Here is a 24,670-nt window from a genome sequence, read left to right as displayed (position 1 = left end):
ACTCTATCACCAAAAATGTTTAAAAAGTAAGACACAACATGAGTTTTGACAATTCCTTTATTAAAAAAAGAAAAAAAAAACAATGTCCCCCCGGTGTAGACCCATGGTCAATCACCACCGGACCTGAAAAAACCCCCCCCCAAAAACCAAACGTCCAGTCTCGTCAAAGGCTCCTACTGACTTCTTGCTCCTCCGTCTGACATTTCTTAAATACCTAAGAGTCGGAGTCACACACCTGTGTCATCTTGTGACCCCACCCTCTTGTGATGTCAAGGACCCAGCATGCCTCAGTCAATGATGTCACAAGAAGGTGGGGCCACCCAGTGATGTCGCCGGGTGGCACTGCCCCTTATCTATTTGATGTCAGACGGAAGAGCAGGCAGACGGATGGATGCAATCAATGAGACCAGAGTTTTTTTTTAATTTCTTTGGGTCCATTAGTGCTGCAGGCGTTGTGATTGACAGTAGGTCTATCTTGGAGGAAATTGTTTTAGATTTTTTAATAAAGGAATTGTCGCTTGTCCCCTTCCTTTTCTGACCTACCAGGCTGCATGCTTGGATAAGGGTCTGGTATGGATTTTGGGGGGGATCCCATGCAGTTTTTTGAAAAATGTTGGTGAATTTTCTATTGCTGGCATTCTTTTGTTTATATTTTAGCTATCAACAGGGAAGCCCGCTAACAGCTGATGAGTCATTGGTTTTTAACCACTTCCCACCCACCATATAGCAAAATGATGGTGGCAAAGTGGTTGCACTATCCTAACTGGCCATCATATGACGTCCAGCAGCATAGACAGCTGGGGGGGGGGGGCGCGTTAATCGGTGGTGCGAGGTGTCACTCTGACTCATCGTATCTCTGATCTCGGTAAAGAGCCTAATGACGTAGGCTCTTTACCATGTGACCAGCTGTGTCACATAGTAAATAGGAATTGCCGTTGATCGGCTTTCCTCAGTTTGTGCCTGACAGGCATGAGTAGAGGAGAGCTGATCGGCGACTCTCCTGACAGGGGGGGGTCTGTGCTGATAATCAGAGCATTGATTACCAGTGCAGACCCTTGGGGGTGCCACTACAGCCACCAGGGATTGCCCACCCATGGCCACTAGGGATGCCAATCAGGGTTAAGGGACCCTTTCAGTGCCCTCCTCATCAGAGCTGCCCATGATTGCCATCTATCAGTGCCATCCACCAGTGCCCATCATTGCCATCTATCAGTGCCGCCCACCAGTTACCATTATTGCCCATCAGTGCCGCCTAACAGTGCCCATCAGTGCCATTTATCAGTGCCCATCAGTGCCGCCTATCAGTGCCCATCAGTGCCACCTATCAGTGCTCATCAATGCCCATCAGTGCCACCTATCAGTGCCCACCAATGCTGCATATCAGTGCTACCTATCAGTGCCACATATCAGTGCCCATCAGTGCTGCATATCACTGCCGCATATCAGTGCCCATCAGTGCTGCATATTAGTGCCAGCCCATCAGTGCCTCCTCATCGGTGCCTGTCAGTGTGGCCTCATCAGTGCTCATCAGTGCAGGAAAAAACGTATCGATTTACAAACTTTTATAACATAAACAAAAAAACTTTTTTTTTTTTTCAAACTTTTCGATATTTTTTTTAGTTGTGTAGCAAAAAAGAAAAAACCCTGCGGTGATAAAATACCACCAAAAGAAAGCTCTATTTGTGGGAAAAAAATGACATAAATTTGGTTTAGGTACAGTGTTGCATGACCGCACAATTGTCATTCAAAATGCAACAGCGCTAAAAGCTGAAAATTGGCCTGGGCAGGAAGGAGGTGAAAGTGCCCGGTATTGAAGTGGTTAAGGATGTGGCTGCCGGCTTCCCAGCCCGCTGCTTAACAACCAGCTATTCTTCACACAGAATTCGAATCGGTCAATAATTTTTCGACCAATCCAAATTCAAATCATCCTGAAAATTTGAAATTCGTTTGAAAAATAAAAAAAACAAGCCCCCGTTCACACTAAGGCGACCTGTGAGGCGACCTGGTCGCCTCACAGGTCGCCGTAGGTCGCCTCCCATAGGGAAGCTGCGGACCCGTTCTAATAGGAGCGACACAAGTCGCTCCGACTTAGAAAAAGGGTCCGGAGCTTCTTTGGGGCGACCAGGAGGCGACCGCCATAGACTTCAATGTTATGAAGTCCGTGGCAGCCGCTCCGAGGTCGCGGCGCGCTGCTCGCACCGCGACCTCGGAGGTCGCGGTGCGAAGTAGCGTCGCTTGCATGTGAACGGGGGTTAACAAAACTAAACTAATCAAATTCCGAAACAAAACTAAATTATTACCATAACTAGTCTATCTGAAACAAAACAAATTTTTCCGTTCTACACATGTCTTATTACGGGTCATTTTTTCTTTCCTATCTTTTTTTTTTTAAATAGTTTTTAATTTTTAGCCCCGCTCCTAACACTATTCTAACCTAGGCCAGAATGACGTCTGCCTGGTCCTCCTGGAATACTTACATCACACAGAATAACCTGGGGGCTCAGTCCAAAATGTAGTCCGTGGGGGGAAGGGTGTTTTTGCACAACATAAGAGTTCTTTGCCTGCACCTGGTAGAGCTGTAAGCTTATATGGGAAGCAAAAATTGCTCATGGAACCCCTAACAACCTCTGGAGAAACCCCGGTTGAAAAAGACAGGTCTAAACAATGTTACATGGCCATGGATTTAACATTTAGGCCTCTTGCACACGATACTCCCGTTTGAGCATCTACTTTTTCACCTTTTTTGTATTTGTGCGTATTTTCACGCATATGCGTATCTTTGCGCGCACGAGCGAATTTTTGTGCAAATGCGTGGAAACATATTCTCATGTTCTTGTTTTGTGCATTATGTAAATGCCCATTTGTGCACATTTGTGCACAATCGCGTGCATGAGGCATAAATTACTGACCAAAAATGCAGATTTTTCTATTTCGTTTTCACTGAAGAATGCACGGCGCTTGTTTAGGCACCTGTGTGCACAGGCACATTGCAATTAATGGGCTGTATTTTAGCTTAGTGAAAAAAAAGCTGCACTGAGCTTTTTCAAGCTGCAGTGTGCAAGAGGCCTAAGTCAGAATATTGATTTGGATGGAGCAAGGTTTTTAGAGCTGTGCAGTCAGGTGAGCATTTTAGTGATTATTGGCACTTGTTATCATTGGATAGATGTGTGAACCATAACATGCAGTGCCTCATTATGTACTCAGAAATGTGCATTCATTTTTGCGCACGCTTTTGGGATGTTACCTTCCAAAGACAAGGTCGGGTGCAGTTTGGGCTATACGTATGCAAAATTAAATGGGCTGCCTTATCGCCAAAGCATGTTAGCGTGCACACATTAACACACTGCACAGGCTGGATCCCGGCCTGAGGGAAACCTGTGTTGATTAACCATATACAGTAGGTGCGATTGGTGACCTCTTCTTTTGAAAATGCAAACATTCTGTACTAAATTACTGTAACCTATAGCATTAGGGTGTGCACCTCACAGCTCAAACACACACATGTGTGTGTGCAGGGCTTTTTCTCTCAGAGAATAGGTGCAGGAACTCCCCCCATCTAAGTTACTGTGTGTCTCTGCCCTCTACCCACCTCCGAGCACTAACCCTTGGTTCCACCCCTTCCAACCTCCGAGCACTAACCCTTGGTTCCACCCCTTCCAACCTCCGAGCACTAACCCTTGGTTCTACCCCTTCCAACCTCCGAGCACTAACCCTTGGTTCCACCCCTTCCAACCTCCGAGCACTAACCCTTGGTTCCACCCCTTCCAACCTCCGAGCACTAACCCTTGGTTCTACCCCTTCCAACCTCCGAGCACTAACCCTTGGTTCCACCCCTTCCAACCTCCAAGCATTAACCCTTGGTTCCACCCCTTCCAACCACCGAGCACTAACCCTTGGTTCCAACCCTTCTAACCTCCGAGCACTAACCCTTGGTTCCACCCCTTCCAACCTCCGAGCACTAACCCTTGGTTCCACCCCTTCCAACCTCCGAGCACTGACCCTTGGTTCCACCCCTTCCAACCTCCGAGCACTAACCCTTGGTTCCACCCCTTCCAACCTCCGAGCACTAACCCTTGGTTCCACCCCTTCCAAACTCTGAGCACTAACCCTTGGTTCCACCCCTTCCAACCTCCGAGCATTAACCCTTGGTTCCACCCCTTCCAACCTCCGAGCACTAACCCTTGGTTCCACCCCATCCAACCTCCAAGCACTAACCCTTGGTTCCACCCCTTCCAACCTCCAAGCACTAACCCTTGGTTCCACCCCATCCAACCTCCGAGCACTAACCCTTGGTTCCACTCCTTCCAACCTCCGAGCACTAACCCTTGGTTTCACCCCTTCCAACCTCCGAGCACTAACCCTTGGTTCCAGCATCAATAGACTCTCTAACAGCCATCAACAGTAGACCCCTCCCTAAACAGTAGATCCCTTCTAGCAACAATTAACCCTCAGTATCAAAAGATCCTCCCCCGCGTTCCCCCACATTCCCGTTGAAAAAAAGCCGTGTGTGTGTGTGTGTGTATATATATATATATATATATATATATATATATATATATACAGGGCTTTTTTTCAGCGGGAACGCGGGGGAACGCAGTTCCGGCACCTCCAGAACTGAATGTATGTAATGGCTAGGGGTGCTGGGGTGTGCTGGAGGGTCTAATGATGCTGGCTAATAGGGAATCTATTTTTGCAGAGGAAGGGGGTCTATTGTTGTTGGGGAGGTCTTCTGTTGCTCATGGGGGATTTATTGTTGCTGGAGAGGGTCTTATGTTGCTGGTGGGTCAGTTGTTGCTGGGAGGGATTTATTGTTGAGGTAGGGGTCTATGTTGCTGGCTGCTGGAGGGTCCATTGATGCTGGCTACTGGGGAATCTAGTGTTGCTGGAGGGGATCTATTTGCTGCTGGAGGGGATCTATTTTGCGCAGAGGGTCTATTGTTGCTGGGGAAGTCTGTTGTTGCTGGTGGGGTATCATGTTGCAGGGAATCAATTATTGCTGGAAGGGATCTAATGTTGAGGGATGGGTCTAATGCTACTGGCTGCTGGAGAGTATATTGATGCTGGATGTTGGAAGTCCATTGTTGCAGGGGTGGCTCTATTGTCGCTGGAGTGTCCATTGTTTCTAGATCTATTATATTGCCTTTCTTATTATCCTTAATGCTCTAAAAGGGGTGGTACTGGGAGGTGGGTAAGAGGTGAAACCAAGGAACAATGCTCGGAGGTGGTGTAGGGGACGGAGTCAAGAGGTGACTCAGAAGGGAGCAGTTCCTGCACCTACTCTCTGAGAAAAAAAGCCCTGTATATATATATATATATATATATATATATATATATAGCCCTGGCACAATAATCTCCCTGCCAGCACTGTGATCTTTCCCATCTCCTTGCTGCTACACATAGCGATAATGCTAATGCGCACTAGGTGACTAGGGTGTGCCCAGGCACACCTGGCACACCCTGTGCGCACACCTATAATGTAACAGGTATGCAACTTAGTAAATTCTGACCTCACTCTGACTTTCATGATCTGCATGTAAATTAAAATACTGAAGTCAGAGCTGGCCAGGCAACTAGAATTTTCAGAAAGAAGTCAGCAACGACCTCTATCTGTGTTCCCTCAGTAAGGGCTTTCTTTAGGATCCAAAAAGAGCTGACAGAAGCCTAGTAAATAAAAAAAACCCTTAAAAATATTATTGAAGTAAGGTCATAGATTTCAGAAAAAAACACGATAGGAGCCCCTTACACTCTTGCATTTTAACGCTCGCGTTGCCACGGGCTAAAGCTTCCAACTTCCCCATAATATAAATAGCGCCTGTTCCTATCTTAAGGTGTAGTGCAGTGCATTTCGAAATATTCGATGTATCCATTTTTTTAATCCATTTTAGATTGTGTGGAGGCTTTTAGAAGTCAATGGCAGTACATCAGAATGTATATAACGTGTTTTGATGTGTCGGCAACATGTATGAACCTTGGTGAAAAACACATGTTAACCTGCAGCAGAATGCATGTGAGTGCACAAAGGAAATGCTTGTTCATGCATGACAACGCACCTGCCTAGAGCAGAAAAACAAAACCCGCCTCTATTCATACACACAGATCTAAATGGGCCCTTGATATCTAAATGGGCCCTTGATGTTTATAGTATATTATAGTATATTATTTAACACCAAAATAATTGTGTGTGCATGAGTGTGTGTGTGTGTGTGTGTGTGTGTGTGTGTGTGTGTGTGTGTGTGTGTGTGTGTGTGTGGGCAGGGTTAAAAACATATATCTGCAATGCAGAATATTTTAAAATTCATTCTGTTGACTTTTTTTTATAAGACTTAAAAAAAAATTATAAAATAAAAAAATAATTATAATAATTAAAGAAAAAAAAAAAAAGCAGCACAAATACCTGTTAAAGGAAAATGCAGCATAAATCAAAAATGTGAACATTGTTAATTTTTTTTTTTTTGTCATTTTAACTCAAGGTTTGACTTGTTCTAGGAGTAAAATTTTGCAGGAACCCAATTAAGAATATTGGAGCAAGGTGAAAGAAACCTTTAGAAATTACGTATGATCGTGAGTGAATGTATACATACTTGTATTGCAAATGCAACAAAAGGAACAACTTCAGCTTTACTAAATGCGGTCATGTGGATGCAGGAACAATGCCTTAAAGGTACTTTTTTTAAGATTTATTTTCATTTTTTTTTTTTTTTTGTACTTTACTATGGATATATTATACAGTGTTTATTATTATATTATATTATATATATATTATGTGACTGCAGTGTGAATCCATTTCTAATAATGAGGACTATATTTTATGTATTTTTAAAGCAGCACTTACCATTTGGTGGAGGTTTTATGTCTACCTCGGTCTGCTGGTTTGAATTATCCGACTGTCCGGAATCTGTGGGAAAGCAAGAGAAGAAGAAAGTTTTATAATTTTTTTTTTTTTTTTATAACATTCTTTATACTTTTTGGTGATGTATATGTACATACATAAATATATAATATTTTTGGTAAAGCAATCATGACTTTATAGGGCCTGGAAAATCCTTTTTCTTGCCTGCCTTGTCATAATTTTTAAAGTATTTTCTTTGGTACAACGGCTGAGATTTCCCATCTGGCTTGGAAAGCACACTCTTACGCCAACATACTCGCTAGGAAAAGGGCATTTTTTTTTTTGTCCGCTGTGCATTTTTTCATTTAATGCACTAATTTGTTTATCTGTTTCTCTTTCGGCTCACTTGAGGGTGCTTGAAACTGTCGATAACACATTCTTTTTATTATTAATGGTTCATGGAAGAGAGGACAGAATATAGACGGAACTATCACAAAACTGTTGTGAATTGCTGGCAGCCATTTTAAAGCTTGGCAGCCATTTTAGAGCTGGCTGCCGGTCTCCGAGAGAAGCGCGGAGAGGCGAGATTAGGAATGTACGGCTAAAAAGAAATCAAATATATTTACATAAAGCTGGGTTAACTGGTAGAACAAATATACTAGTGTAGGCTTGTAATAATGTTTCAGCTTTTACTCTTTTGCGCTGTGATAAGGACCTTTATACACAAAGTTACGGAGAGAACAAGCACCAGAAACCACATTTAATTCTCTAGTTCTGATAGAGTAGGATATAACGCCAGCTTCTGAGTTGGTATGGACTTTTGGGAATTTTCAGAGGATCCAACTGTCCTATTTTTATGACAGTCAAGTGGTCACATGTCTTTTAAAACACAGTTTTGGAACTCATCAAGCACTTATGCCTCGTACACACGAAACGATTATCGGCCGACCGATTGGCCGTCTTTTGTCCACTGTTGTTTTGTTGGTTGAAATGTGCTCTAGACTGCACACAAATTTTTTCGGCCAACAACAACCAACTTCAGAAGTGATGTCATGTTCTGGTTTACTTTCTGTGTGTTTTTTCTTCTCTGAGCATGCCCAGTCTTGCTCATCAGATTTTTGTCTGCCGAAATCTGTACTGACTGACTGAAAATCGGCCGTTCTGTTGACGGCCAACAAAAATTTTATAGCCTGCACACCAGATTTTGTTCGGCCGAAAAGTCGCAGTGGGTTGTCAGAAGCATCATACTAACAAGCCGACAATCGGCCGATCGGACATTGGCCGAAAATTCACGGCTAACAATCGTTGCGTGTGTACGAGGCATTACACAGTCCTTTGTTTTGTAGAAGAAATCTTGGAAGCCTTACAACCACTACCCAGAAATAAAGTATGGGATGAATTTTAGCTCAAACAAGCACAACAAGCCTTCTTAGAACAGAAGGTATCAACATGCCTTCCATCACAAATCTTAAAAATAAGGGATTTTTTCCCTCACTTTAAGATAGTAGGCAGAGCCATTCGGATCATTACTTTATTCATTTCCTTGCTTTCAAAAAAAGAAGGGCGTGAAGCTGGGTGACACGAGGCTAAAACTTTGGAGTGCCATTATCCCAAACAAGCAAAGGATTACAGCAGAAAAAGAACTAGGGACTTGGTAGGATGCCACCCAAAGACATGACTAGGGTATAAAAGATAACTGCTAGATCAAAACCCTCTTCTTTTACTTTACCCAGGTAACACACAAGACACCAAAACTGGAGTTTAATGGCCAAAGCAACCTTTTAATAAACCAAATTGTATAAATAACATAGACAAAAACATACAAACAATAGTTAGTACAGTCTGAAAATTTGGAGCCCCAAGGTCCTTGTAGGCACCACTACTTCAAGTGCCTGCTTAATCAAATTTTGGTCTCCAGCCAAAACACACTGACTCGGAGACAACACTACTAATAGCAGGTAAAACCCAAACAAATTACAGGGAGCCGTACCCGAGACGGGTCACTACGAATGTACATTTATCAAATAAAGCACATACCTGGACCTTGTACCCCACCAGCTGCCATGGCAGGCCAACAAGGGAACTAGCCCGAAAAAGCAAAAAAAAAGGCCCCAAGGTCCTTGTAGGCACCACTACTTCAAGTGCCTGCTTAATCAAAATTAGGTCTCCATCCGAAAAACACAGACTCAGAGACAACACCACTACTAGCAGGTACAACCCAAAAAAATGACAGGGAGCCGTACCCAAGACGGGTCCCTACCAATGTACATTTATCAAATAAAGCACATACCTGGACCTTGTACCCCACCAGCTGCCATGGCAGGCCAACAAGGGAACTAGCCCTAAAAAGCAAACAAACAACCAAGAACTTAACCACAAAAGGGGAAGGGAGGGTGGTAAGTTTTTCTGATGTAGTCTTTATGAAGACCTCACCAGGATCCTCCTACTGGTCGACCCCTGAAGCCCCACCTGTTCCTTACACTCCACCAATCTGGTAAGCCCCCCTTTGCTACTTACTTTAACCCTACGTAAAACTCCAACCAGTACAAGCCCCCTTTTAACTCTGTCATGTTGGCCCTCTGTCTAGGTTTCTTTTCCTTACTCCGGGCCTTACTTTATTTCGACACACGAATATAAAATAGAAAATTCCAGATGTATTGTTCATATCATATAAACGTTTAAAAGATATGACGCACAATACAATATTCTTTTGATACACTACAAACACTACTTATATATTTGCATTATATTGAGTGTCCTGATTCAGGATTCGTTGTTGTCAACGCGTTTGGTAGATAGTTTCACTTAGTCAGGACTGGCAGTGAAAGGGCTACAGTGACATACATGCAATTTTGCAGATCTAAGTATAACGGTCACAATTTGTTTATGGCAGTAATAATTGTAAGTTATTAGATTGTAAGCTCGCAGAAGCATGGCCCTCCTAACCATCTTGAATTGAATTGTATTGTTGCTGTATTGTCTGCCTTTTATATTGTGCGTTGTGCAAACTGTTGGTGCTATATAAATCTTCTATATACTGTATATAGTAAAGCAATCTAAGACTACACCTATTTCCACAAAAGATACTTCTATCTGGGATTAAAGGGTAGAGAGGTCCAAGACATAATGTTGTCCTGTCCCAAGATGGTAGCATTGAAAGAGACCTTCTGTCTTCCCGATCAACAGAATAGAAATAAGCCCCCATTGGAGCACTATCTTGAGATCATTGAATTGCATGAATGTCTTGCAGCCCTATCACTGCCAACCCTGACAAAGTGGAGCTATCTATGAAACGCGTTGACCACAATCTGTTACCTGTGAATCTGGACACAGTATAATGCAAAGGTATAAGAGGTATTAGTAGTATATAAACAAAAAAATGTAATTGCATTGTGCATAACATGGGATTCTTTTAAACTTTTATGTGATGTGATTAATAAATCTGGAAATATTTCTTTTAATGTCAAAGTTATGTCCTTGGGTACCGTCCTAGAATGTCCCTTGTTCTTTTTCTGCTATTATCATTTCCTTTATTTATTTCCCTGGGCCAGCTGTCCATCCGGAAATTCAGATACAGTCTACTATTTTAGAACCACTCATTCCAAACTGCATACAGCTGTTTCAGGATTTTTGGCCATTCACAGTCCAGCATTTGGAAACCATGGCCTCAGTGGAGCCATACTTAGGGAGTAATGAGAACGCTTAAACAGAAAGGTTATGTTGTTGCAGGCCAAAAGGAACCAAAATATCCTTCCACTAAACCAGTGAGAAACACAGCAGAGCTTTCTTAGGTACACTCGGATCTATATCTCACTTTCATTGGCAAATAGAATAGTGGGCTGAGTCATACAAATCATTCATTTATGTCTCCTGGCCAACTTGCTGACCTATCATGCTGAAATGCTATATCCCTGGCTGGTGGATCAATGGTTTTCATTCTTCAAGTCAAATACCCAGCTGAATTATATACATTATATTGTCAAAAGTATTGGGACGTCTGCCTTCATACACATGAACTTTAATGGCATCCCAGTCTTAGTCTGTAGGGTTCAATATTGAGTTGGCCCACCCTTTGCATCTATAACAACTTCAACTCTTCTGGGAAGTCTGGTTTAAGAGTGTCTATGGGAATGTTTGACCATTCTTCTAGAAGCACATTTGTGAGGTCAGACACCAATGTTGGAGAGAAGGCCTGGCTCGCAGTCTCTGCTCTAATTCATCCCAAAAGGTGTTCCGTTGGGTTGAGGTCAGGACTGTGTGCAGGCCAGTCAAGTTCCTCGACCCCAAACTCGCTCATCCATGTCTTTATGGACCTTGCTTTGTGCACTGGTCTCAATCATTTGTTGGGGGGGGGGGATTATGGTGTGGGGTTGTTTTTCAAAAGGTTGGGCTTGGCCCCTTAGTTCCAATAGTTCCAATGAAGGGAACTCTTAAGGCGTCAGCATACCAAGACATTTTGGACAATTTCATGCTGCCAACTTTGTGGGAACAGTTTGGGGATGGTCCCTTCCTGTTCCAACATGACTGCACACCAGTGCACAAAGCAAGGTCCATAAAGACATGGATGAGCGAGTTTGGGGTGGAGGAACTTGACTGCCCTGCACAGAGTCCTGACCTCAACACGATAGAACACCTTTGGGATGAATTCCAAATGGCATACAGCTGTTACAAACTGGATACATAGTTTATGGGTGGGGAGAGCAAGCTAATGTAATTCTCAACTAGCAGTCACAAAAAGGGGAGGAGGAGGAGGAGAAGAGGTACTTTTACTTTTAAGTGCATGTCCACTTTTATGGGCACATCTTGCGTTATATTTTTTGGAAGTTGTTGGACATTCTTGTCTATGCCTAAGAGTAAGTGTAAATGGATTTTTATTCATGTCCAAATGGCTTTACTTCCCCATACAAGTCTTGAAGCAGGTCAAATGCAGATCGGATGGAGGTCAACTACAGGTCAAATACACCTGTCAATAAATTCTGAATGACCTTAGAAGTTGATGTCAAGGGCAAGCTGCATTTGGCGAACAAAAAGTCCCAAAAGGTTGTTTGCTTTATGAATGCAGCCAAAAGCCCTTTGATATCGGTTCCAAGGAAGACTATGGCCATTTGCATGGTATTAAGACGGAGAAATATGAATGTAAAACTATCAGAACAAAATGTTTCTTGCAAAAAAAGTCCCATGAAATATTGCTCCATAAACAGTAATAAATTTCAACTTCAAGAAAATTGTTCTTTCAACAGACTTTCCACACAGGGAATGTGTGTGCGTATTGTATTCACTCATTCGAATTGATGAAGATGAGAAAATAAATACGTGAAAAGATTGTCCAATGAAGCCAAAAAATTCACAGATTTTTCCAATGATGGTTGTCTACAATAACCCTTTCGTACAAATGCTCTTTTTTGGACCAATATTTGACACCGAATTATGTTTATTTTTCTCAGAATGTAATCTCTACTATGATTTGTGACTTTGTATAGTCTTATACGTTTATTTCACCAGTGTCACTTTTTAGTGCATCACACATTAAGGCGTCCCTGGCAGCTCTGGGCACAATATTCCCATCTCTCTCTGTCCCTGTGCCAGCCTCATCCTGCACCCCCCTCCCTTCTCTGAAGCCCCCAAGGGCTGCCGAGCTTCTAGGTCTCTTTTACCATCTTATCAGCGGCTCCAGCTGATAAATCACAGCCGTGAGGTGCCCCTCAAACACTGTGTGGATTATCTACACTCTTCCCCCCCCCCCCTTCAGTACTGCAGTCCCCTGAGCTGGCATACACACTGTAATAGGGGGGCAGGAGACAAGGTGGCAAAGATGCCACCATGACATGTGCAAGCAAACTTCCAGATCCGACAGGCGCGCATATTTCAGGGATTCGCCACATACATATTTCAGGACTCATACAATACACGGTCGCCTAACAATGAACTCTGATGAGTTGGAACGCTCATTTGCATATTAAAGTGACGCAGGAAGGATGAAATGGCTCTCTTTGTCTTTCACACAGGAATCACAGGATAACAAAGATTCTGATTTGAGAATTTAATTAGAGCCCTTATGTTCAATGGAATCTTTGATTCCCTGCATCCTCTGTGAAGAGACACAAAAAAACCGATGGGGTCTGTTTATTCAAGCTGGGAAAATCCAGTGACACTCCTTATGATGGGAAAGAGTTTTCTGAGAGTTTTAGCCGACCAGCAGCTAGAGTCAAAGGTTGAATAAGGTACTCCATATGTATAGTGATTTTTTTTACATATATTCTTTTCTTTTTTAATATGTTCAGGACTAATATTTTTACTGTCAGGAGAAATATAAAATACTGTGACTTTCCATGTCTTCGCTTGGGGAGACGGTGAGGTCAGACTGTGCATTCAAACCTATGTCGGTTCTATATAATCACCTATGTTTAGTTACTCTCAGGAAGCTGTCAGTACTATGGAATAAATGGTTGTTGGATTTTCCCGATCTCGATGGGGACGACTGGTCAGACATTTGGGATTTTCTATTTAGACAACTCGTTTCCCATAGAGACCAGCTTATCGAATTTAAAATTGTACACCATGCTTATTACACATTATATAGAGTGCATAAAATGGTTCCAAGCATACCACCTGATTGTTGGAGATGCTCTCGTTATAGAGGTGACTTCACCCATATTTTCTGGTCCTGTCCAGCCATTGCTCAATACTGGGGGGAAGAGGTCCGAGTCATTCACAGAGTCTCAGGAAGAGACTTCTCCTTCTCCCTGTAAGTCTGTCTACTGGGCTTGGTTGAGAAGTTGGCCCCCACAGTGGCTGAACGTACGTTGCGGGACCTCTCTTGTTTTACGCGAGAAAATCCGTAACCCTAGCTTGGAAAAAACCTACTCCTCCCACAGTTTCAGCGTAAATGAACTTGGTCAACTATGCCATAGCTCTTTACAAGGATACCTATTATAACAGGGGATGTCCACGGAAGTTTGACAAAGTCTGGGGTAAATGACTAAAGGAGGACTCTACGGCATGCATGTCTGGTGTACCTTCTTAAGGGATTCTGTTCATTCCAGCTATGTCATTCTTTATCAGTGGGAGGGTATGTATGACAGGTTCAGGTTCAGCCTGATGGGTTTGTTACTTTGCACACATTGCATGTATGTACTGGGGTGAGCCTCTCACACACACTTCTGGATTTTTTTGTTTTGTGTGGTTAGTTTTTGGCGGACGCCTAGGTTACCTTTGTGTGGGTGATACTTTGTACTTGATTAACCAATAAAAAGATTTTAAAAAATATATATAAAATACTGCACAATAATATTATGTGTTCTTATATCCAGCCATCAAGGTGAGCTTTAGGCTGATTTCCATATGTTTCCAATTTCTCCTTTAGCTCCTGCTGATAAAAAGCCTGTTGTTTACAGAGATCAGTAGCTCAAACTGAAATCTAAAGTGGTCCTAAACACTGTTCACCAAGTTTACAAACTCCTTACAATCTCCTGTTGCAGAATATTTTTTTCTTGTTTTTTTGGTAAATACCTTTTTTTTTTTCTCAAGCTACCAGGCAATTCCAGGCAATTCTCGCCTAGGTATTACATTTGGGATTTTCCATTTAGACAACTAGTTTCCCTTAGAGACCGGCTTATCTAATTTAAAATTGTACACCGTGCTTATTGCACATTATATAGAGTGCATAAAATGGTTCCAAGCATACCACCTGATTGTTCACCCAGTTTACAAGCTAGCAGGCAATTCTCTCCTAGGCAAGACTAATTTACCCCAGCTCTCTGCAGCCTCCAGGGATATCCACCCCACACGCCAGAAAGTTTGCGGGGCAATTTGCAGGACATTCTGCATGTAACTTGGCGTGTTATCAGGAGGCTGACAGCAAGAACCTGGAGGACACAGCCAGCTTTTTAAGACATAAGAAGACAAGATTTTTTAGTGAGACCCAGCATACAGCAGCGGATTACGCCAGGACAACACTGAACTTGCTGGACGTGTGAGTATGTGTTTTAAAGATAACCCAGCAAACAAGGATTACAAAAAATACTTACACAGGTGGTATAGTTCCCCTTTAAATACAAAAGTGAATGAATCAGAGAACTGATTCCTCCCCCTCCCTATGTACTTTTAACTCCAAGGTTTCGATTACAGACAGAGTGTCTGAAAAGAGATAACTACTGCTGTGATCTCGTTGCAAAACCCGTAGTGTTCTGGAAATACTTTATTATGTATTACATGTTTATTTAAAATGAAATATTGTATTTATAACGTAAAAAAAGAAAGAGAACTTTAGTTTAAAAAAATACAAATTTATATAAAACAGACCCCCAGCTGTTAGGGTTCCTTTTAAAGGGTTAGTTCACTTTTACCAAAAAACTGCTTATACAGGTCTTGTTACTAAAAAAATGGGCAGCCCTGACTAAAGTTAAAGCGGAGCTCCACCCAAAAGGGGAAGCTCCACTTGACTGCCTCCCCACCTCCACTGCCAAATTTGGCACCTTTTGGGGGGAGTGGCTACCAGGTTTTGACAGGTACCTGCTTCCAGGTGCGTTCGGAGTGGCAAACTCACCTGGAAGTTCGACCCCCCTCCTCCTTCGCCCGGCCCAATTGGAGAGCGCATCACACTTTGTACATGCGCATTAGGGGACTGGCTGTGAAGCTGCATGCTTCACTGTTGGTTTCCTCCAGTGGAGATGGCGATGGCAGCACCCAATAGTCAATTGAAAAATTAGCTGGGGTAAAGACACCGCTGGATTCCTGGACAGGTAAGGGCCCTAATATTTAAAGTCAGCAGCTACAGTATTTGTAGCTGCTGACTTTTAATTTTTTTGGCAGGAGCCTGGAGCTCCTCTTTTTGGTGTAGGTGTAGGTAAATTACGTGCCTCATGAAGACTGACTGGAATACTCCTACGATGTTGGTAGGACGTTGCTAAGAGAGGTCTTGTTGTTACTGTTCATCTCCACCATCAAAGGAGTGAGCTTTTTGATTTAAACCTCCTTACATGCTCTTTCCTCCCCTGATGCTGTAGCTTTGAGCTAAGCATTTGAGAACTCACTCCTGTGATGGTGGAGGTGAACAGTAATGACTAGGACTTTCTTAGCAACATCCTAGCAATGCCCTGAGGCTATTTCAGTTAGGCTTCAGAAGGTACATAAATGGCCTACACCTATAGCAAGGTCATTATTCAACTTTAGCCAGAGCTGTAGTCAGTTTGTTTTTAAAGAGGTTGTAAACCCACCTCACAAACTTTTACCTATAGGTAAGCCTATATTAAGGCTTACCTATAGGTGCTATAAATATCTCCCAAACTTGCACCGTTTAGGAGATATTTAGAGTGCATACTGCCGATGACGTCATCGGCGCAGGCGCTCTGAAGGAACGGCCACCCGTGCCATTCCTTCAGAGCTCAGTACCGTGAACGGCGGCTCCCGCGCGCGGGAGTGATGTAATCGCGCCTCCAGCTAATCAGATGGCCGGAGGACGCGAACCCGGAAGCAGGACGGCCGGACATGTCGCTGAGGTGGCGGCATGGCGGGGGCTTCATTTTAAGGTAAGTACTACATAATGAGCTAGTATGCGATGCATACTAGCTCATTATGCCTTTCTCTTTACAGGGCTTTTTTTTTCTAGTTTTTTTTTTCGACTTTACTTCCTCTTTAACTACAGACACCACTTATCTGCATAGGTCGTTTTTTGCTAAAGGTGAAATAACCCTTTAAAAGATCACCCGTTTAATTATTTCACAGTTATCTATGAGCATGTTTAGTTGAAGCAATAACCTCCATCCATTTGTGTTCAGAAGAATAGTTCTCTAACTAGATTTGATGCTGATGGCTGGAGGCTTTTGCTCCAAGATACTGTAGCTTCTTAGTCCATAGACATACAAGCTCAGGCAATGCCAACATACTTATCAATGAGAGTATCTCCTTTGGACTCTGCATGATCCCACTGCTGTCTAATGTGTCTGAGTAAGAACAACAATTTTAGGCAGGGGGTCACCAGGACTGGTTTAATAACCGGGGTCAGACAAGGTTATGTTATTTTACAAAGATAAAAGAATTGCATATTTGTCATTTTAAAAGGGAAGCCCATAATTTCTCTCACTTCCTGTTCCTGTCTCTTCTTTTTCCTGAGATTTGCCATTGTCTCCAACCTAAGAGCAGTTTACAAGTATGCAGGAAATCCTAGAACATGTACCGGTACCAAATTAATACAAATGCAGAATTTTCCAGTGCACACAGAGCATGCTCACTAAAATGTGTGGTTGCTGCTTGATAGAGCCCCTGGTCAGCCATGGGACACTAAGTCGCTCAAACTCCATAGCATTCCTGCTGTTTATCTTGCTCACCGTCTTGTTCCAGTGTGTGCACTTACAATATTCAAGTTGAACTATGACCTAACTTTATGGGATGAGGAAATATTTCCAGTGGCTGGACAGGGTCTACCTGACACGGTAGCAAAGTTTGGCAAAAAAAAAAGGCAAGCTACAACTAGTTCCCAACTTGTAACACCTTGCAGAGTCATTACCAACCCTTATATTTCAACGAATTTACAGGAAATAGCCAGCACACCACCCATGGACCTCAAAAATTGATTGTGGTCAAAAAAGAAAAATGGTCTCATAAAAAAAGGTAAGAAGGCATGTAATATTGGTATATACCATGTGCTGTCTTGCTTTTTATGTCACTGCTTTTGCATTTTTACCCCAATACGTTTTTGGTCCATGGTTGGTATGCTGGTTATTTCTTGTAATTGGGCCCTTATATGGTGCTGGGCACCCCAGCACTGGGTGTATGGGAAATGATGCTCAATAGATTGGACAGTAACCTATTTTAAAAGGCCATATTAGTTTGATTTACACTTTGCATAGTGAAAATGCTTGCTGTACCTTTCTTTTATCAATGTTAAGACATACATTTGGTGCACAAAAAATAATCGGTGTGGGCAGATCGTAGGGGGTGCTGCATTATAAGGCAGTAGGATGGACTGTTACCAACCATTTCTATTGGCCCCAAAAACACAGGCTGATGCAGTTAAATTGAAGATATGAAGGAGTCCGATCAAGCTGTAATCCAAACAAAAGTTGGATATAGGTTTTCTGTAGGTTATCTTAAGGTCAGACAAGTTATTACAGGGTACACTAGCTTCAGTTGGGCAGCAAAACCAGAACATCCCCTAGGAAAGGGTGGATAACCCAGAGAGTTGAGAATCCATGTATACAGACTAGTGAAAGTGTTAAAAAAGTCCAAGAGTCCACAATGTTTATCGCTTCTTCCTTCAGGGCTTAGTTACTATAAGTGATAAGACACTTAAAATGGCATAATCACCAGGATTGATTTGTAACAGTCTGCAAATGACCTTGGATCTGTGCAGCACCATAACATTAATCCAATTGTAAGTACAATGTTTGTTGAGGCTTCAACTAACTTACTTGTAGGCAGGTGCAGTTAGCTACTTTGCCACTAGGAGGCTCTGTACCAGAATTGTGTCTGGTTAAAGTAAGTAAGGTAATAAGGTGCTAGGTCCCTTTTAGGTAGTGCCCTCCTTCTGTGATGTCATGGGGGAGACAGTGCCCTGTTATAAGTCAGGTTGGAAAGAGCCCTAGCAGCACATTTGGGTCATGGGAGCTAAACTTATTGTAACCTGCATGTGTAGGCCCTGGATAGGGCAGGAGGCTGGGAAGAGTGCACCTGTACCCAAGGAGAGCCAGGTGAAGTCTTTCTGCCCCTTATGGAAATAGGGGCTAGGGGGGATTGTAAAAGGCCTTTTAGGCCAGGACGTGAGATCCTTGTGTGAGGCTGCTTCCCTTGAAGATACCCGGATGAGAGTTACCAAGTAGTGAGATGACTACCGAGAGCACAGTCGTGTGAGTACTAATGACCCTGGGCGGAGGAGAGACTATAGGGGAGATGGCTGCTAAAGGTGCTGCAAATGCCTTCACATGTGACTACTGCGGAACGTCCACTAAATGTGATTGACTGTGTAATGTCAACTGACTCTGGAATGTATATCCTTCTGCTGTGACTGTTATGCTGTTTCCTGGATTCCATCAGTAAAGAGCAGCGAACTACCTTGTGTGTGGACATTCCTTCCTTTGGAGATGTTAAGGTCAATGGATGGGAATGTCATGTGGAGGCCTCCGGCATGGAATGGGGCACAAGAAGGCAGAGGGTTCCGCCTCAGCAGGAGGGATAGTGCTCTAACAGGACAGGAGTAGGGGTGGGGACTTGTCGCCAAATTCAGCCAACCGTGAAGCCTCACATACAAACTGGCCATGTCATACACTTGGGAACCATTTAGACGTCAACATAGACTCGACTGGTGGATTTACTAGAGGTATAGAGAGTGTCCACATCAAAAATAGAATGTTGACCCAATCGCATGGAAGGGAAGGGAATTAAAAAGAAAAAAAATAGGATTCTTGCTTACCTATGATTTGATAATTAATGTGAACAGAGGTTTCACCTTCTTCACTTTGCTAAGTGAGCAGTCACTACATCCTGGGTTGATTTACTGAAGAATTTGAGAATATTCACTTGGCGTAGTGAAGAAGATAAAGCTGTGTTCACTCTCATCAAGTCAAAGCAAAAATCCCTTGCGGTTGATTGGGTACTTATTATTCATCCCATTAGAATCAGACTGGTCATAATAAACTAATTCAGATTGGACTGTCTATGTAAACAGCTTCATGTAAGATCAGCCCTCTGGGAATGATCTAATAATCTTCTTTTACAGGCCCTCCACTAAAGTGTTCTGAATTTTTATTTTATTATTCAGTGCTGGTCATGCGGTAAATGAATGGTCCATCACAAATTTCATCATTTCAAGAATTTTTGAATAATAAAAAAATTCAAATTTTGCAGCCTGGCTTATAGTTTTCTGCTTAATTCCTTCTTACCCATTTCAGATTAAATAAACAATTGACACTTTATTCTGATCATTCAAAAAAAAAAAAAAAAAAAAAGAATGTTCCAGTATTCAGAATAATTTCTATAATATTTTTTTTTTTTTTTAAATTTTACTTTAAAATCAGTCAAGGAGGAATTATTGGATTTGCTTTTTTTGTGCTCACAATCGTTGTAGCTTGTATGATATATTAAAAAATCTTTTTTTTTTTTTTTCAAACCAATCTTGTTGCAAGATCCAAGATGTGAATCAAATACGTATCTCATAAACATGATTGCGATTTCAACTGTGATTTGGATTGGATTGAGCGAAACAGCAAAGATGCTTTTCATTTTGAAAGAAAGCTTTTGATCAATATGATCAAATTGCAAATTCTGATTTAAAAAAGGCAAAATAATAAGTATTGAACTCAACTAAGGTTAGTATGCCAGTGATAAAAAGATGCAGCATTTCATTCCCGGGATATCACAGACTACAGCTCCCAGAATGCTTTGCAGATTCACTATGGAAATTGTTGGCCTCATAAGCTGATCACAGATGGCCATGTTGGCAAGGCTTAATGAAAGGGGAAGTAAGTTGTGCACCTGATGCTCCTTATACAGAGGATGTCTGGGCAGCAGCTGTGCCCCCAGCACTACCCCCATGCCTGGGCTGTGCCTCACTTATAGTAAATGACAATGAAGAAGACGGGGCATCTCCTCTCTATTGGGTTTTGTGAAATGCAATTTTCATGCTGCCAAAGATCCATCCTCATGTGCAATCTGTTTTCACCATCTACTTTGATGTATTTCCACTTATATAGCGCTTACACATTTCGTACTTTGCTGCAATCATAGTGCCATTCTTATAAGTCTCTAGCCTAGAAGGAACTTCCAATCTAATGTTCTATAGACCAGCGGTGGTCAACTTTCTTGCTATAGGGGGCCTCAAGTGCAGCCCCGACCTCACTAAAAGGATGTACATAAAAATCAGACAGCAGACAAACAAGAGGATAGTCAAAGTCTATGGGCATAAAACAAGAGATTGTCAGAGACTGTGGACATATTACAGGAGATGGTCAGAGACTGCACACATGATACAGGAGGAGGTCAGAGACTGCAGACATGGCATAGGAGATGGTCAGAGACTGCAGGCATGATACAGGAGGAGGTCAGAGACTGCAGACATGGCATAGAAGATGGTCAGAGACTGCACACATATTACAGAAGGAGGTCAGAGACTGAAGACATGGCATAGAAGAAGGTCAGAGACTGCAAACGTGGCATAAGAGATGGTCAGAGACTGCGGACATGCTGTAGGTGATTGTCAGAGACTGTGGACATAATACAGGAGATGGTCAGAGACTGCAGACATGGCAAAGGAGATGGTCAGAGACTGTGAATATAATGCAAGAGATGGTCAGAGACTGCTCACATTATACAGGGGGAGGTCAAAGACTGTAGACTTGACAGAGGAGATGGTCAGAGACTGCGGATATACTACAGGAGTCGGTCAGAGTCTACGGACATGCTGTTGGAGACTGTTAGAGACTGTGAACATACTATGGGAGTTTCTGGAGACTGGGGACATGCTTCAGGAGACAGTCATAGACTGCAGACATAATATATCAGGCTGCTAGTAAACATTGCCGTAACAGGGCAATAGGGAAATGGAAATTAGTATCTGTAGGTGCACAAAGGGCTGCAGATAGAAGTGATAAAGGGCTACATGCAAGCCCTGGGCCACAGGCTGGATAACAAGGCTATAGACCAACTCCTGGCCCGGGTAGCAAGTACAAACCAGAGGCCCATGGTGCAGCGATTCGGCCCCCCTCCCACTCTCCCTCTTCCCGGCCTCCTCCTGACCCCCATTCCAGGCTGAATCTCCGCTCCAGATACTCTCTACTCACCGGCTGAATCCGGGTTCCCAACCTGGCCAGCAGGGGGCTGTTGGGGGGAGCTGGGACAGCTCGGTTAGGGCTGGAGGAGAGTTTCTAGTGGGGTATGGAACCGGCCTCTGCTCAGACACAGTTTAAACCATCAATGCTGGGGGGGAGGGGGGCTGCACTCTGTCCTTGTCTTCAACCCCCACTCAGTAGGTTAGCAGCAGGTATTTTTTACGTCTCTTCACCAGAAAACTTTAGGCATGTCTGGCAGAAGCGGTGCAGCCTTTTTATGGGGCATCAGAGTGGCCCAGGGTGCAATTGCCCTCCTGCCCCCTGGCCCAGTCTTCCCCTGGAGGGGGGGGGAGGGGGTTAGTATTGCCGCATGTGACCATACTTCACTTCATGTTTCATCCTAAATATGGGTGTGACATGAAACATGATCTTAAAATGGACTTAGCCTTTAAAGTAAATCTATATTTCCTATAAGCTGACAAAGTAATATTAAATGTAATTTTTAATATTTTTAAAATTGTGATCCTGCCATGAAGGTGGCTTGTTCAGTCACCTCCTGTTATAGGGTGACAATGCTCTATTTCTGTCTCCCAACTGTCCTTCTCCAAACTTGGCTTTTATACCCAGACATTACCATAGGAAATAAGACGGGGTGCACTTGCTTAACTTCAAAAGTATAATGAAGTTTAAAAATACATATTTTTTATTCCAAATTCTCCTGCACATCATTGGACGATAAATTTTGGAGTCACCCTATGTCACCTCTTCTCCCTTCTCACTCACTTCTACATTAGTGGATAAGGCCCATGTTCACTTCAGCTCACCCTACATTACGTCACACTTTAGTAAATCAGGCCCATAGAGTGAACTAGTTAAAGTGAATCTGTAGTTTGTCCAAAAAAAAGGTTTACATTTCAGGAAAGGACATTTAAGCTGAACTCCAAGGGGGAAAAAGATTTACCCTCGCAGTGGTGAGGTGGACACCAATATGCTAATTTTGCCTAGAGGATGATGAATAAAGTGATATACATACATTTTTCTTTGCTTCCTTGGCAGCTGGTTCTTTCTTCTGCTGTCCAACATTCTGGGATGTGGATGGGCTATCAGCATCCTCATGTACAATGTAGGCCTGCTAGGCCTTCCTTTTACAGGATGATGTTATAGAGCTGCAATTGGTTGGGAAACGAAGGCAAGAGACTTGAGGACTGGTCAAAGAAGAAGAGGAAGCCAGTGGGAGCGAGAAATCACCTTATTCATCATTGTCTTGGCCAGGGGTCTCCAAAGAGTCTAAAGAAAGGGACAGTTTACTGTCCTCCAGATTTTAGAGAGCTGCATTGTGGCCAGTGGAAGCAGAAAATGACCCAGAGTCAGTGCAAACAATGGCTCAGGCTTGGTGGTCAGTGGGAGTAAAAAAAATGACATAGTGCCAGTAGAAGGAGAAATATTGCCCCATCGTTGGTCTTAGTGGGGGGAGTGGTGTCCCACTGTAGGTGTCAGTGGGAGGAATGGAGCATAACTGTTGATGTCAGTGGGATGAATAGTGCCTCGTATCAGTGAGAGGAATAGTGTTCCAAGGGCAAGCAAAGGGCCATAGTTTGGAGACCACCGCTCTAGGCAAAACAAGCAGTTAAGGAAAGCGGATCATTTTAGGAAAGGAAGCCACTGCAAGAGTAAATCTTTTCATTCCTGAGGTTTAGCTTCATGTTTTCCGAGCTCACCTACCTTTCCGCATGCCCCCTGCTGCCAGAAAACTTGAGATCCCTGTACTGAGCAACTTAAAACTTACATGGAGTATGGAAGCTCTCAGCCCTCATGGGGCAGCGCTTGGGTCTAGTGATTGGCTGCTGTGGGGAGGCAAATGGAGTGTCATGTGCTCCCCAACCCCTGAAGTACACAGTATTTCTTTTGTGGTCTGGTGGCAAATCAGCAGAGGAGCACAGAGAAAATAAAGTTCATAAAGTCCTTTATATAGGCGAATAAGGTCATTTACCCAGTAAAGGCAAAGAAAGGGTTGACCTTAAGAAGTAAAAGAACTGATACTCTCTGAAACTCACACCGCAGTGATTGGTTGCTTTCTAACAATTGTTATCTATCATACATTATTATCATATCTGATGGTCAAACGATCATATTGATATTCAACCTTGGGCAATCCCAGAACCCAAGGAGCCTATGGAGACATTTCTTAAAAGTCTTGTTGGTCTTCTTTTTTCTCCTTTTGCATAATTTTGGTAAAAGATGAGCAATTACAAAGAAAGCCTTACTGAGAGAAATACATGAACTACCATTGCTGACTTTCTGAAACATAGTCAGTTGCTTGATTGAAGCCCTAATTTCTGATCTGCAAATCTGTTACAGGTCAGCGACTGATAAAGTACAGAAGCCGTTGAATCAATTTCAATAAAAAACACACTGTATAAAAAATGTATAACAGTGTATGATGAATTATTTTTGGTTATAATCCTCTGTAGGTGTAAACATAACATTTGCAGCCTGATTTTTGACAGCCTTCGTTCACAACTGAACTACATCATCTTTGGCTTGTAAACAGTGCCATGCTGGGGGCAGACGCAACCCAAGGAGGCTGTATTTGCCACCTCCCCTCCTCTCCCAATTTTGTTGGGAGCTGGAATGCTGATGGAAGGGCTGAACAACATTAATGATTGTTAGGACACTGGTGGCAGGGTTGCACAGCATCAAAATGTATTATGGTGCAGGTGGCTCATGATGTTTTGTGGCCTGGGGGCTGAACATACACAGGGTTGAACATGCGCTGAGTGTCTGATATGGACACTCTGGCATCAATGCTACCCCCAACCGTGCCTCCACAAGTGTCATCTAAGGCAGGCACTTCAGTTGGCATTATGGGCAGCACAACCCAGCTCCTAAAGGCTGCATACCCATCCTTTGTGTCCGCCAAGCTCAACTCTAGCACTGTGAGCAAAACGCTGTACTGTGCCATACTGAGACTGATACCCATTGCCTAGGCTGCTCCTGGCACTACATACCCTATACCAGTGATGGCAAACCTTGGCACCCCAGATGTTTTGGAACTACATTTCCCATGATGCTCAACTACATT

The 24,670-nt window shown here is 43.0% G+C and overlaps 1 protein-coding gene across 8 annotated transcripts in view; it reads right to left on the bottom strand.

The window, feature by feature from the left end:
• The window catches only part of NFIX (nuclear factor I X), a 293,070-nt gene that overhangs the window by 77,170 nt on the left and 191,230 nt on the right, over positions 1–24,670 (bottom strand). For all 8 annotated transcript variants that reach the window (XM_082255243.1, XM_082255245.1, XM_082255238.1 and 5 more), the window contains one exon: positions 6,833–6,895. In XM_082255243.1, coding sequence (XP_082111369.1) covers positions 6,833–6,895 — 63 coding nt within the window. The remainder of the gene's footprint in view (positions 1–6,832; positions 6,896–24,670) is intronic.

The sequence above is a fragment of the Pelophylax lessonae genome (assembly GCF_965119305.1).
Source record: "Pelophylax lessonae genome assembly, chromosome: 4".
Taxonomy (NCBI): Eukaryota; Metazoa; Chordata; class Amphibia; order Anura; family Ranidae; genus Pelophylax; species Pelophylax lessonae.
The sequence above is the reverse complement of the archived record's forward strand: the minus strand, read 5'-3'. Positions and strand labels throughout refer to the sequence as shown.